Genomic DNA, 13,564 nt, shown 5'->3' on the forward strand with positions numbered 1-13,564 from the left:
TGTCGTTGGGGGTGGTGGGGCAAACCTCATCGAGGACGATGAGTCCTAAGGGGGGGTGAATGTAACACCCTAGGCAAATCCCACATTGCCCACGGACATGAGTGATCATGGGATTATAAGGTAATACTTACGCTTAAATGACACAACGCGTTTTGGGATCACAGGCTGAGCAGAAGTGTGAGTATGTTGTGGTTAAGCGTGCTCGGGCCGAGAACACTACCAGGATGGGTGACCTCCTGGGAAAGTGCTTCTCGTGTGTGGTCGCCAAGAAAAAGCCGTGCGCCTGCGGGCAAAGCGGATAATATTGTAGTCATGTTAAGCTGGGGTATTTCACTCTAAGGCACGTTTTAATGTATAAATGAAAGTAAACCATGTATATTAAGATTCCAGAGTATAAAGTAGCACAGTACGCACAAATACGCAGTTTCTCAAAAACACAAAGCATAAATGCAAGTCGAAAAAGTCGGGTCGTTACAGTTACAGATACAATGAGAATAGAGTTACAATATATATGGCAAAAAACGAATCCTTTCCAAAACGAAAAAAACTTGCTGAACACGAACACGCTCGCATTTTGTGAGACCCCATCGCGTTCCGCGAGCTCCTCAAACTCGAAACCATTTTTCAAACGCGACAATACCACCAGATTTCGAAAAACATCAGGTTTGCGTTTCACGAATTCATCCTCGCGATCCGCGAGGTCTTCAACATCTGTTTGCGTTCAACATCTTCTACCTTGATCCACATAATTGGACCCAACTAAAACTCAATAAATATGGTATAATCCAATTCATACCGACCCATTGTCAATCCTATGTGTAACCAGGTGTATGTTATTGTATACTTTTGCAAATAAGGAAATAAATTCATCGTTCACTTTAAAAAAAAAAATTATTAATTGAGGAACTCTCTTGTACCAAATCTTTTTTGACTTTTTTGCTCCGTTGGTCCTTCAAATATAGACGAAATTGCAATCCGAGTCCCTCAAGTTTTTTTTTGGATTTTCGAGTCCTTAAAATTCCAAAATTTTGCAATCCAAGTTCCTCCGTCTAACTTATGTCTAAATTGGCCGTTAACCTTTGACATGTGCCATGCATGTGAGGGTAAAATCATCTTTTTACTCTTTTCTTTGACTTTTTTGCTTTGTTGGTACTTCGTTTATACACAAAATTGCAATTCGAGTCCCTCAACCTTTTAATTCGAATTTTTATCTTTTTTTTTGTCTTTAATTCATACTTTTTATCTTTGATTCTACTTTTTATCATCATCATCTCTCATCTCCTTCTTCTGTATTCCGTTCTCCGTCGCCGTCTCCTACACCAACTCCGTTTTCAACCGCAACTTCATCATTAGACTCGTCGGAATCACTACTGTTGATAATGTCATCATCGTCATCTTCTAACTTTCTCCGGCGCTTCGCATCGCTGTCAAGGAACGGGTAGGGGTTTGTCCGATTAAAACCGCTTGTTAGTTCATGTTCTTCGTCATCTTGTTTGTTCACCTTCGTCATCATCTTCATCGAATCATCGTCAAATCATCATCGACAGATCTGAAGTTCGTTCAGATTCGAAATCAGGAAGCAAAATTTTTTTCCTAGGTGGTTGTTCGTCATCATCTTATGTTCTAGGTAAGAAATTAAGTGTTAAGCATCAAATTAATGATAAAAGGTCGAATCAAGATAAAAAGTATGAATTAAAGATAAAAAAGATAAAAATTCGAATTAAAAAGTTGAGGGACTCGAATTGCAATTTTGTGTATAAACCAAGGACCAACGAAGCAAAAAAGTCAAAGAAAAGAGTAAAAAGACGTTTTACCCTCACATGCATGGCACATGTCAAAGGTTAACGGCCAATTTAGACGAAAGTTAGACGGAGGGACTCGAATTACAAAATTTTGCAATTTTAAGGACTCGAAAATTCAAAGAAAAAACTTGAGGGACTCGGATTGCAATTTCGTGTATAATTGAAGGACCGACGGAGCAAAAAAGTCTATTTTTTAGTATAATTAGGCCATTAGACTATTTATAACGGAGTAAAGAAACGCCAGCAATTGCCTGCATGGAAGACAAGAAACGCCAGATCAAGCTGTAATGGTGTGTTTCTTCGTGGCGTTTCTTATGCGTGCGTTTGATTTCAACAAAAGAAGAAACGTGTGTTTCTTTTTTTCTATTAATTTAAAAATAGACAAAATTGCTGAAATAGTCCCTGTGGTTTGTACCAAAACGCTGGTTTTGTCCCTGTGTTTTTTTTTAATGGATTTGGTCCCGGTGGTTTGTAAAAGTTGCTGATTTAGTCCCTCTAACCAACGGCCGTCAAAAAATGCCGTTAACTCCAGTCATGTGCCAGACATGTGAGGGTATTTTCGTCAGTTTCTTTCATTTATTTACAATATTGCTGAAATGGTCCCTGTGGTTTGTAAAAAAGTTGCTGAATTGGTCCCTGTGGTTTTCAAATTGAGCAGGTAGTCACTTTCATAAGAATACAAAATCAAAATCTGGATTCATAGTAAATTGAGCTCGAAAATCAATTGAAACCTCATCTATATGCAGCGACTAAGATGTGTTGTGAAGCAACTTCCATCAAAACACCATGAAATTCCTGAATTCGATCAAGAACAGCTCGTATCCTTCTTTATGAACTTCAAAATTAAAAAACAAGATCTGATGTTGTTTAGCATATGAATCCTTCACAAAAGTGGTTGCAAATGTATCCACAAACACTTGACAATCATCATCCAGACTTGAGTCATAACAGAAATTGCGAATTTGAAGGATGAAGATTCGATTGACTTTTTATACGAATCTTTGACTCCAAAATTCAAACTCGATACATCAAATTGAGATCTGAGATTGTTCATACACCTTCATGAGATGAAAATAAACAACTCTGCACTTTTACTTTTCTCGATTTCATTCTGAAACGATCCGGAGCTCAAGTCACCATGACTTTCTGAAAAACGACGAACTCGAGATCAATTTGCTCAAATATGTTGTTGTAGAACTGAAGTTGTGATCGATGAAGTTTAGGAATTGTATTAGAATCATGTTGTGGTAATCAATTAAAGTTAACACTCAATATTTGAAGATTTGGATTTTATGAGCTATGAACATTCATACGATTACTGTAGGAGGTAGCTTGAATTTGATTAAGTGACTTTTTGTGAATTATGTAAACTGAATCTGAGATTGAATAAACTGAAATGAATGAATGATCTCAGACAGTGTTGATGTGAGAAAGATAGAAATTTTGGGGATAAAGATTTCAGCAATTTTGTTACAAACCACAGGGACCAATTCAGCAACTTTGTTACAAACCACAGGGACCATTTCAGCAATATTGTAAATAAATGAAAGAAACTGACGAAAATACCCTCACGTATATGGCACTTGACTGGAGTTAACGACATTTTTTGACGGCCGTCGGTCAGAGGGACTAAATCAGCAACTTTTACAAACCACCGGGACCAAATCCATCAAAAAAAAGCACAGGGACGAAACTAGCATTTTGGTACAAACCACAGGGACTATTTCAGCAATTTTATCTTAAAAATATTATTTTTATTTCTTTTTAATGCTAATCTAACTAATTATATTTTAACACATCATCATAATACTTCTAACCAACATCAAAAACAAACACCACCACTACTCTACCAAAAAAAAAAAACATATGCTAGTCATAAAAAAAGTTCAAAAAAAAGCAAGAAATACTGCTAGAAACGCCTATCACCGTTACAAATGGTACTGTGGGAGCATGTGCTAATAGTAAAATCCAAAAGGTGTGACGATACGTGTTTACAGCGGGAACTTTTAAATATTATTCAACGCACAACAAATCAATTGATGATCTCTAGTTCATATTAATTTATATTTTAATCTTCTCAACTTAAATTAATGTTAATGGCTACTTTTACATCTTAAAAACAGTCCAACATAGCTCTACTGGTCTTCCATTTTGTCCAGCTGCCATTTAAGAATCTAATTAAATCCGTTTACATAACAGCTGCCCTTTATATAATCAACTTCTAGGGTTCTTGATTTTCTGTTCATCGATCTATAACCTTCAGGTACAAAACTTATAGCTTGATTTAAGATTATCTCTCTGTAATTGTTATTATTAATTCTTTTTGGTTTTTTGTTTTTTGGTAGTAAGCATGTTTGTGTATGTACTTTAGAAGAGTTAAGAATAAGAATAAGAATTTCTTTTTTTGTAAGCCAAAATAGTTAAGAAATTTGACTCATATTTCTTTGACAATGACCATTTATTTATTTATATATTTATTTTTTCACCCAATATGTTTCAGAGAGACTATTGCAGACTGATATAGAACTATAGGTTACTATTAGTAATCAATCTTTCTTTATGGTGATGATGATGATAAGCAAGTGTAGTATTGCTGTCTTTTAGGTTGTTTAGTTGGATAAATATGATTTATGATTCTTGCAGATCCTCAGATAGACCCAGTAATGGGATATATAGGTGCTCATGGTATCAATGAGCTTCGTAGACACAAGTACAGTGGAGTTGATCACTCTTATGTTGCCAAATATGTTCTACAACCATTTTGGACTAAATTTGTTACTTTCTTCCCTCTTTGGATGCCGTAAGTAGTGCTCTTTTCAATAATGATAATTATAATTATATTGGGTATTCGGGGACATGGGCGATTCCAAGATTATAACTCAATGGGGTCCCATAAATTTTTTTTAGTACTAATTATATTTGAAAGCTATTTTAGTGGTAGTTTACTTTCAAAAAGCTACAAATTCGAAAGATATATGGGGTCCGAGTAGTTATATTTAGTGATGTCCTATACAATACAGTTTAAAATAAAAACTATGAATTTGAAAAACTATGAATTTGAAAAATATATATGGGTCCTGCATAGGTGTCCTATACAATTTAATGAGTATTTTCTACTAAAAATTTTCAAACTAGTGGGGTCCGTGACCCAAGAGGTTCTAACTAGATTAGCCAGTGGTCGGGGAAAGGGTCGAAAACGGGTTACAGGACCCATCGTACATCTGAGGAAAAAAATACTCGCCTACGTAGTTTGAAGTTTGAACAGGGTAAACCTTATCCGGTTACGTTGTTTCCCGTGTGTTATAAATTGGAAACCCTTTATAGTGTGAAGTATTTTGCAATTGAGTTCAACACTTTAACATCTTGTTGCCTTCTTCTGTTTTTGCATATGGTGGACTCCCTAGACCCAATGTGGTAAACATCCTCTTTTCAACTATTTATCTTGAATTGGTTGATTATATTTATATAGAATGTGATATTTGTTTTTAATCTCTGGCTAACAATTTTATATTCAGATCACACTTACTGGATTTATGTTCTTGCTAGCCTCTGCCTTGCTTGGTTATGTGAGTGTTCGAGTTTAGAACTTTTTTATCTGATGTACTAATTACTTAGCTTCTGATATTAGTTACTGTTCACGTTACTTATTACGGTTTTTGATATACTCTGTATAATCGATAATGCAATGTTGGGCATGTTTTAGATATACTCACCTCATTTGGATTCGCCTCCACCAAGATGGGTTCATTTTGCTCATGGATTATTTCTCTTTTTATACCAGGTTATTATTATTATTTTATTAATTTATTTAGAACCACAACTAACTTACCTCATATAATATATGTACATCACACATATATATACATGCCTCTCACGAGGCTTGAACCCACAACCAATAGGTTGACGGGGCCCTCACATACCGCTAGCCATTAGGCCATAGGCCTTTTGGTTGATCCCCACAACCTTTTGCAATAGGTTATTATTATCTTTTAAGAATTTTTTTTATGTGCTCATAATCTACGTTTTTTTTTTAAAGTAATTTTTGTACACTTCATTTATGTTGATACTAGACATTTGACGCTGTTGACGGAAAGCAAGCAAGAAGAACCGATTCTACTTCCCCATTGGGAGAACTATTCGATCATGGTAATTAACTGATTATACATACACACAAATCATACATTTTCATACCTAATGTTTTTTTTAATACTGTTTTGTGTCAAATGATATTCATCCATATGTTTTACTAAATTGCAGGATGTGATGCACTTGCGTGTGCGGTATGTCCAGCCTGTTTGTGGCTTAGTTTGTTTTTATGTTATTGTGCAACATTCACTGTCCAGGGTACTTATACAATGAATGACTCAGTTGGAAGCCTTAGCCTTCGCAAGCACCGTTATGTGCGGAAGAAATACATTTTGGTTTTACGTGATTTCAGCCGTTACATTTTATGTCGCGACATGGGAACAGTGAGTACTTGGGACATATCTTTAAAATATATCATATCAAAATGGTACTGTAGCATTTACCTATCTGATTGGTTTAATATTGCAGTTATTTCACCAATAGCTTAGTTCTTCCAGTAATAAATGGGCCCACAGAAGGTCTCATGCTGACATATATGGCACATTTCTTTACATCTATAGTCGGTTCGTTTCTATTTACCTCAACAATTTGCATTTATCTGTTTCTTTATGTACCCAATTAGTTTAATTGTACCTTGAATGCAATCATCAAGTCCAGTTATTTATTAGGTGCTGAATGGTGGGCACAAGATGTTGGAAAGTCTATCCCACTCTTTAGTTCGATTCCATACGTAAATGGTACAATTTTATCTCTTTCAAATTTGTACAGTTAAAAAAATTTCGTGTTATATTGCTTCTTGATTCATATGTTTAGATTTTTGGCTTCAGGAATTTCTACAAGCAATACTGCTTTGTTTTTTATGTTAGCTTTTGCTGTTATACCAACTGTTGCTTTCAAGTAAAACCTCCCCCTCTTTTAATTCCTCCTTTTATTGCATACTTAAGCATAAAAAATTACTTGTTCCTAATTTAACTCAGGTTACTCATTATAAAAGTTACCGTTTTTAGTTGTTAACTTGCTCTCTACCTTTTATTTCAGTGTGCACACTGTTTATAAGGTTGTACAATCAAGAAATGAGAGCATGCTAAAAGCTTTGGCTATGGTAAAGTTGATACTTATTTTATATTTTTTCTTTTAAATTCTTTAGGTTCTCGTATGATGTTTTGTAATCTATAATGCCAGAGTGTCCCCTTTATCATGCTATTGGTCGGAGCTTGGTTATGGTATGTACCTAATATTATCCGATTTCCGCTTTTGAACTATCCCTTGTAATGTGGATGAAATTTAAAGATCATTTCACTTTTTTATTTGCAGGGATCTTTTGTCTCCAATAAATCTATTTGGAAACTACCCACATATTGTAATTATGGGAATAGGACTACAATTTGGATTCCTAGTGGTAAGACTTTAGTTTTGTTGTATTCTCTAATCTTCTTAGATTATATTAATTAATTAATTTATATAAATATAAATATAAATATAAACTTGATTTTATCATGTCTATCTACTATGTTAAAAAGCCTGGAAAAATAATGATCTATTTTGTCTGTTTTCTTCTGAGCAGGGAAGGATGATATTAGCTCGCTTGTGTGACGAACCCAAGGGATTAAACACTAACATGTTCATGGTAGGTTTTATTCTGTCACCCAAATCTTCCAAATAATCATTGCATGGGGATTAGTTCGGTTCGTGTTTTTTAGAATCAAATCAAAACGAATTGGGGAACTTTCGAAATTGAATGGTTACTGGACTGGGGAACTTTTCAGAACTGAATGGACACATGCAAAACAAATTAAGCAAACGTAATAATTGATTAAAAAATAACTTCTTTCAACAATTAAACTATATATATATATTCTTTCTTGTGGTGTTTTGAGTTGTATTGGACTATTGCTTATGACATTTCATTGAATATTAAGATTAATTTTTTGGACTTTATATTGATTATACATCAAGTATATTACCATGCATAGAGTACATGGTTATATCAGACACGGCATGTAACAATTGATTTGTGTTTTATGGTAATTATTATGCAGTCCCTGTTTTATCTTCTTTTTGCCGTTGCTAATTCACTCACTGGCTGGTTAAATGATGGGTATGTAGTATTTTTTTATAACTATTTGTCATACCAGTTATATCTAATTTCTAATTCTAATGGTCTAATCAATAATGATACTTAATTTTGTTTGGTAGAAGTTGTGTGGTGGACGAGAAATGGGTTCTTCTCGGTTTCTTTGTATATGCAGGTATGATTGTTGTTACAGTATCTAACCACTCTTATACTTTGTTGGCATGATTTCACTTTATTTTTATTTTAAATTTTGTTTTAAACTACTCGGATTTATAAATGTTTTTGTCACTACAGTCGCGCTCTATCTACACTTTGCAACATCAGTCATTCAGGAAATAACAACAGCTCTTGGAATTTCGTGTTTTAGGTAACCAAAATGCTATTACCTTGTTGACTTTTTATCAATATTATGACTAACTGATTATGTGTTAAAAATGCCAGGATCACAAGAAAAGAAGCTTGAAGCATGTTAGCGTTACTCATAGATCCATTTAGGACTGCTTCAATTCGCATACTGCAACACCGAATAGGTTTCAGTAATGCATAAACCTCTTACTGTTTAAGATCATTATAATTTATATTCATTTTTTAATAATGTTCAGCAATTGCATTATAACTTTTAATTATGTCCTCCAAGATACAACAAGACTAAGCAACCTCCAAGGCTTAAATCTGCTAAAAGTAAATACATGGCTAAAGAAACAGAGACATTATATAATACTACAATTCAAGTAGTCAGAATTGTATCATTACTGAGGTTAAAGTATTTAATATCACAGATAAGGTTGTTTAGTTGGATATAATTGGCTATTGACTTATCTTAAAGCCTAATTAAAGATAATTTATCATCACCACTTCTGTAGGTCACAAAAAAAGTCTCAGTCGTTGAAGACAACAGCATCAACAAGACTGATTTTTACCTAACACAAAATTCAGACTTGCGTGTAACTCAATGCGAATATATTTGTGTTTGCTCATTTAAATTGCCATATGTTTACTAACCTCAACAATTATAAACATAACCATAAGTCCATAACCAATTTATATTATTATAAAAACTTCAAGAAATACCACCAAAAGTAGTAAATCCCACTTAGCAGAACAGAAAATAACCAACCAATCTTCCCTATATTTTAGCGGAAAATATTACGTAAATCAGACATACTTTTTCGTTCAAACACAACCACTCTCTTTTTCGTTCTTAATGTACGGAGTATATTATATGTACACCGCCCAGAATTCAGTACCGAACAATCATTTTATATATATATATATATATATATATATATACCCCAAAAAAAAAAAAATACAATGATTGCAATGAATATAGAAGTGGGCAGTGAAATTGTGAATAACGGTAACCAGCTAATCAACTCTTTAGGTGGGAGAACCAGTTTTTGATCCGTTTCTTGTGCAGGAAATGGCGATATATCGCAGAAATTATGTTTCTTCTGCTGTTAATGCTTTCATCAACTTCAAAGGTAATCGTTCTGCTACCAACATATTCTTTGAAACCCCTTTTTCATATTCCTTTCAATTAGGTCTTCGATATGATCCTCCTCCTCATAGTACATTTTTAGCAGCTTCACTCCACTCCATTTCTTCCTCAATTCATAGTAAATATGATGATTATGATGATCTCCCTCTATCTAGGTATCAAAAAGTTAACAACTTGACTGATGCCTACAACCTGTTTGATGAAATGACTCAAAGAAGTCCTTTGCCTTATGCGGTTAAATTCAATCATTTGTTGACTGCTGTCACTAGAATGAAACATTATTCTTCTTCACTTGATCTTTTTAAACGCATGTGTTCAATTGGTGTTCCTCTTGATAAGTACACTATTAGTATTTCTATGAAGTGTTGTTGCCACTTGCACCGTACCAATGACGGTTTTGCACTTCTAGGTATTTGCTTCAGACAAGCCATCGTACCAGATGTGTTCATTTTTAGTACACTCTTGAATGGACTTGTTATTGAAGATAGGATTCTTGAAGCTGAGATATTCTTTAAAAAGATTATCAGACTGAATCTTTGTGAACCTAATGTAGTTATGTATAGCACAATGATTAAGGGACTTTGTAAGATTGGAAACAATGTTACTGCTATTGCTTTGTTTAGGCTAATGAATGAAAGAGGTCACAAAGCTGATGTCGTTGCATATAACACCATCATTGACAGTCTTTGCAAAGACAAAATGATTGATGATGCTTTTGATCTTTTTAAAGAGATGGTGTTTCGCAAAGGGATTCTACCAGATGTCATTACATACAACTGTTTGATTCATGGTCTCTGTAACTTAGGTCGTTTGGATGAGGTTTGTAACATACTAAAAGAAATGGAGGATGAAAGGATCTCCTTAGATGTGCAAACTTACAATTTATTAGTGGATGCATTTTGCAAAGATGGTAAAGTAGATGAAGCACAGGATGTTATCAACATCATGTTTGAGAGAGGAAAGGTTCCTGACGTTGTAACATACAATTCACTTATTGATGGTTACTGTTTACGAGGTGAAATGAGAAAAGCAAAAGCAACTTTTGATTCAATGACACTTAGATGTCTGATCCCTAATGTTGTCACTTACAATAGCTTAATAAATGGGTATTGTAAGAATATGATGATAGACAAGGCCATGGATATGTTTTCTGAAATGGCAAGAATAGGTTTGAAACGTAATATAGTCACTTACAACTGCATGATACAGGGATTGTTTAGTGTTGGGCGTTGTTCGGATGCTCGCAAACTCTTTGATGAGATTGTACAAGGTCAACTTCCCGATTATACAACTTATAGAATAATCTTAAAGGGTCTTTGCAGTAACAATCTGGTTGAAGATGCATTCTCTTTGTTCAAGTTAATGGGTAAAAGCAAGCTCAATTCAGATATTGTTGTGTATAACATCTTGATTGACGGTGCAAGCAAATGTGAGAAGTTTGATATCACAAGGGTTTTGTTTGAGGACCTAAGTAATAAAGGCTTGAAACCTGATATTCATACATATAATGTGAGAATTAGTTCTCTTTGTAAGGAAGGTCTACCAAGTGATGCAAAGAAGTTGTTTCTAAAAATGGGTGAGGGTGGTTGCCCGCCGGATAATGTTACGTACAGACTTCTTCTTCAAGGATATTTAAAAAATAAATACTATGATGATGTAGAGATGCTTTTACATGAAATGGAAGGAAGAAGTTACTCACTTGATGTTTCTACCTTAACACTATTAGTGAATCATATAGCAAACGGTTCATTGAAGAATACGTTGACTGAGTTGATAGGTAGGTTAGTGCCAAAATACTTGATGGAAACTTAACGGATATGCTCATTAGTTCCAAGAGAAACTAAGAAAGTGATTGCGTGTTTGAGTAATGAGAAATGAATATTGTAAATACAAAATCTAGGAAGCAGAAATCAGTAGCAATTATCCTTTTGGCTTCATTTGTTTGAATTTGTGATAGTTGAATCATGTTTCTACAAAATCAGTTCACAAATTTGAAGTATTTCTTATATTTTTCGTGGTTGAATGATGTGTAGCTAACCATCTTCTTTGTTAGTATGTTATTGCTTCAATGTTGTGAGTTATGAAGAAGCAAAGTTTTATTATTTTATGAACATATTTAATAAACTGTATGTCTGAAGGTTTTTGCACTGTTTTGTTACTGCCTGCATCATTCCTCCCTACTTACAGTGTCATTATTGACTCATTTCTTTAGTAAATGTATGTATCTGGAGGTTTTTCTACTGTTTTGTTATGCGTGTTGCGTATGTGGAATTATGTATGCATAAGAATATAAAGCATTTTTTGCAATCTAAACAGTCATCGAAAACGACAACTTGTAATACCATACTCATTAGGCTATTTTTGAGTCATTATCACTAGTTATAATTTGCATATGTGAAAACTCAGCTGGTTCTAGATGTATGTACATATACTAGTTGTTGTAGTGTGCACAATTTTGCTTAGGATTTGATCGTTGCTGCTACCTTAGCATCCTAGTTTAGCTCTTGTGCGAGTTGTGTAGTTTTTGTGTTGTGTATCGTGTTTCTAGCTTGCGGGTTCTATATGTCGCTTGCTAGTTCTGTTGTTCCATTTTGTTTTTCAAGCAATATAGTGATGCCTTTCTCAAAAAAAAAAAAAAAAAAAAAAAAAAAAAAACGAATGGACTTTAACAAACATACCCAAATTTAATACTCCGTATAAGTGAACAAACGAAAGATATGCCATGTTCGTTTATTCAACTAAACAAAAAAAAAAAAAAAAAATCATGTTCATATTCGTTCATTAAACTAAACACATGAACATAAACGAACTTCACGTCAAACACTCACGAAATATATATTAACTAGTGAAATGACCCGTGAAATCACGGGTTTGTTTAAACGAAATAGTTTAATGATATGTTTTAGGTATTAAGTGAACGTAAATGCTAAAGTCATTTAGTTTAATGACCCGTGGAATCACAGAGTCCGAATAAGAAGCTCGTCAGCTGAACATTTAATCAAACACCTAAAATGCATATTAAACAATCTACATCCAATCATAAGAGATAATATTGATTGTCATTTTATTTTAAAAGTGTAAATTAAAATATAAATTTAGAATTGGTTTTCTTCTGCCTAGCTTTTATACCTTCTCGTGAACGTAAATGCTAAAGTCATTTAGTTTAATGACCTGTGGAATCATAGAGTCCGACTAAGAAGCTCGTCAGCTGAACATTTAATCAAACACCTAAAATGCATATTAAACAATCCACATCAAATCATAAGAGATAATATTGGTTGTCATTTTATTTTAAAAGTGTAAATTAAAATATAAATTTAGAATTGGTTTTCTTCTGCCTAGCTTTTATACCTTCTCGTGAACGTAAATGCTAAAGTCATTTAGTTTAATGACATGTGGAATCATAGAGTCCGACTAAGAAGCTCGTCAGCTGAACATTTAATCAAACACCTAAAATGCATATTAAACAATTCACATCAAATCATAAGAGATAATATTGATTGTCATTTTATTTTAAAAGTGTACATTAAAAATATAAATTTAGAATTGGTTTCTTCTGCCTAGCTTTTATACCTTCTCGAACTCAATTCTAAATAATTAATTAAAATAATTTAAAATTATTTAATTTTAATAATTAAAATAATTATTAATAATATTTAATAATATTAATTAATTAATAAAATTTATTTTTAATTCAAAATTATTTATGTTAATTACATCACCCACCATAATTAGATTTTTTTTCTTTTATTTTTTGATTTTTTTTAACAAAAGAATGAGCTTAATAATGACATCATCATTATGGATTTTAATAGAAACTATAGATAGATTGCTATTGTTATAGATCAAGAGATTTGTGAAGAGTGAACACTCACATATAAGAGAGATGCTTAATATAAAATCGTAACAAGTTTCTTCATAATTAATTTTAGGTTCTAGACTCGTATCCTGAGAAAAAGTCGATACATATTTGGTTGAAATTAGTTAAAACCATGACATGGTACGTAATTCGTTTTTCCTTTTTAGTTTTCATTATAAACATAAAACCATTCAAATGTCTGTTTTACCCAATAACTCGATTTAGGCATAAACCATTTTGTCAAA

General features: G+C 33.3%; 2 protein-coding genes across 2 annotated transcripts; both read left to right on the forward strand.

Moving 5' to 3' along the window:
- Window positions 1–4,837: 4,837 nt before the first annotated feature.
- LOC139890126 (choline/ethanolaminephosphotransferase 1-like) lies at window positions 4,838–8,514 on the forward strand. The gene is made up of 17 exons (XM_071873025.1): window positions 4,838–5,017; window positions 5,318–5,368; window positions 5,506–5,583; window positions 5,873–5,948; window positions 6,060–6,082; window positions 6,171–6,271; window positions 6,357–6,451; window positions 6,557–6,625; window positions 6,716–6,785; window positions 6,927–6,990; window positions 7,071–7,111; window positions 7,203–7,287; window positions 7,453–7,515; window positions 7,928–7,986; window positions 8,085–8,137; window positions 8,257–8,329; window positions 8,404–8,514. The coding sequence occupies exons 1-17, from the start codon at window positions 4,838–4,840 to the stop codon at window positions 8,423–8,425; spliced, it is 1,203 nt and encodes a 400-aa protein (XP_071729126.1). The 3' UTR covers window positions 8,426–8,514.
- A 795-nt stretch (window positions 8,515–9,309) lies between these two features.
- LOC139893713 (uncharacterized) lies at window positions 9,310–11,390 on the forward strand. The gene has a single exon (XM_071876888.1). The coding sequence runs from the start codon at window positions 9,383–9,385 to the stop codon at window positions 11,270–11,272; it is 1,890 nt and encodes a 629-aa protein (XP_071732989.1). The 5' UTR covers window positions 9,310–9,382; the 3' UTR covers window positions 11,273–11,390.
- Window positions 11,391–13,564: the final 2,174 nt, after the last annotated feature.

The sequence above is a fragment of the Rutidosis leptorrhynchoides genome, chromosome 2 (assembly GCF_046630445.1).
Source record: "Rutidosis leptorrhynchoides isolate AG116_Rl617_1_P2 chromosome 2, CSIRO_AGI_Rlap_v1, whole genome shotgun sequence".
Classification (NCBI taxonomy): Eukaryota; Viridiplantae; Streptophyta; class Magnoliopsida; order Asterales; family Asteraceae; genus Rutidosis; species Rutidosis leptorrhynchoides.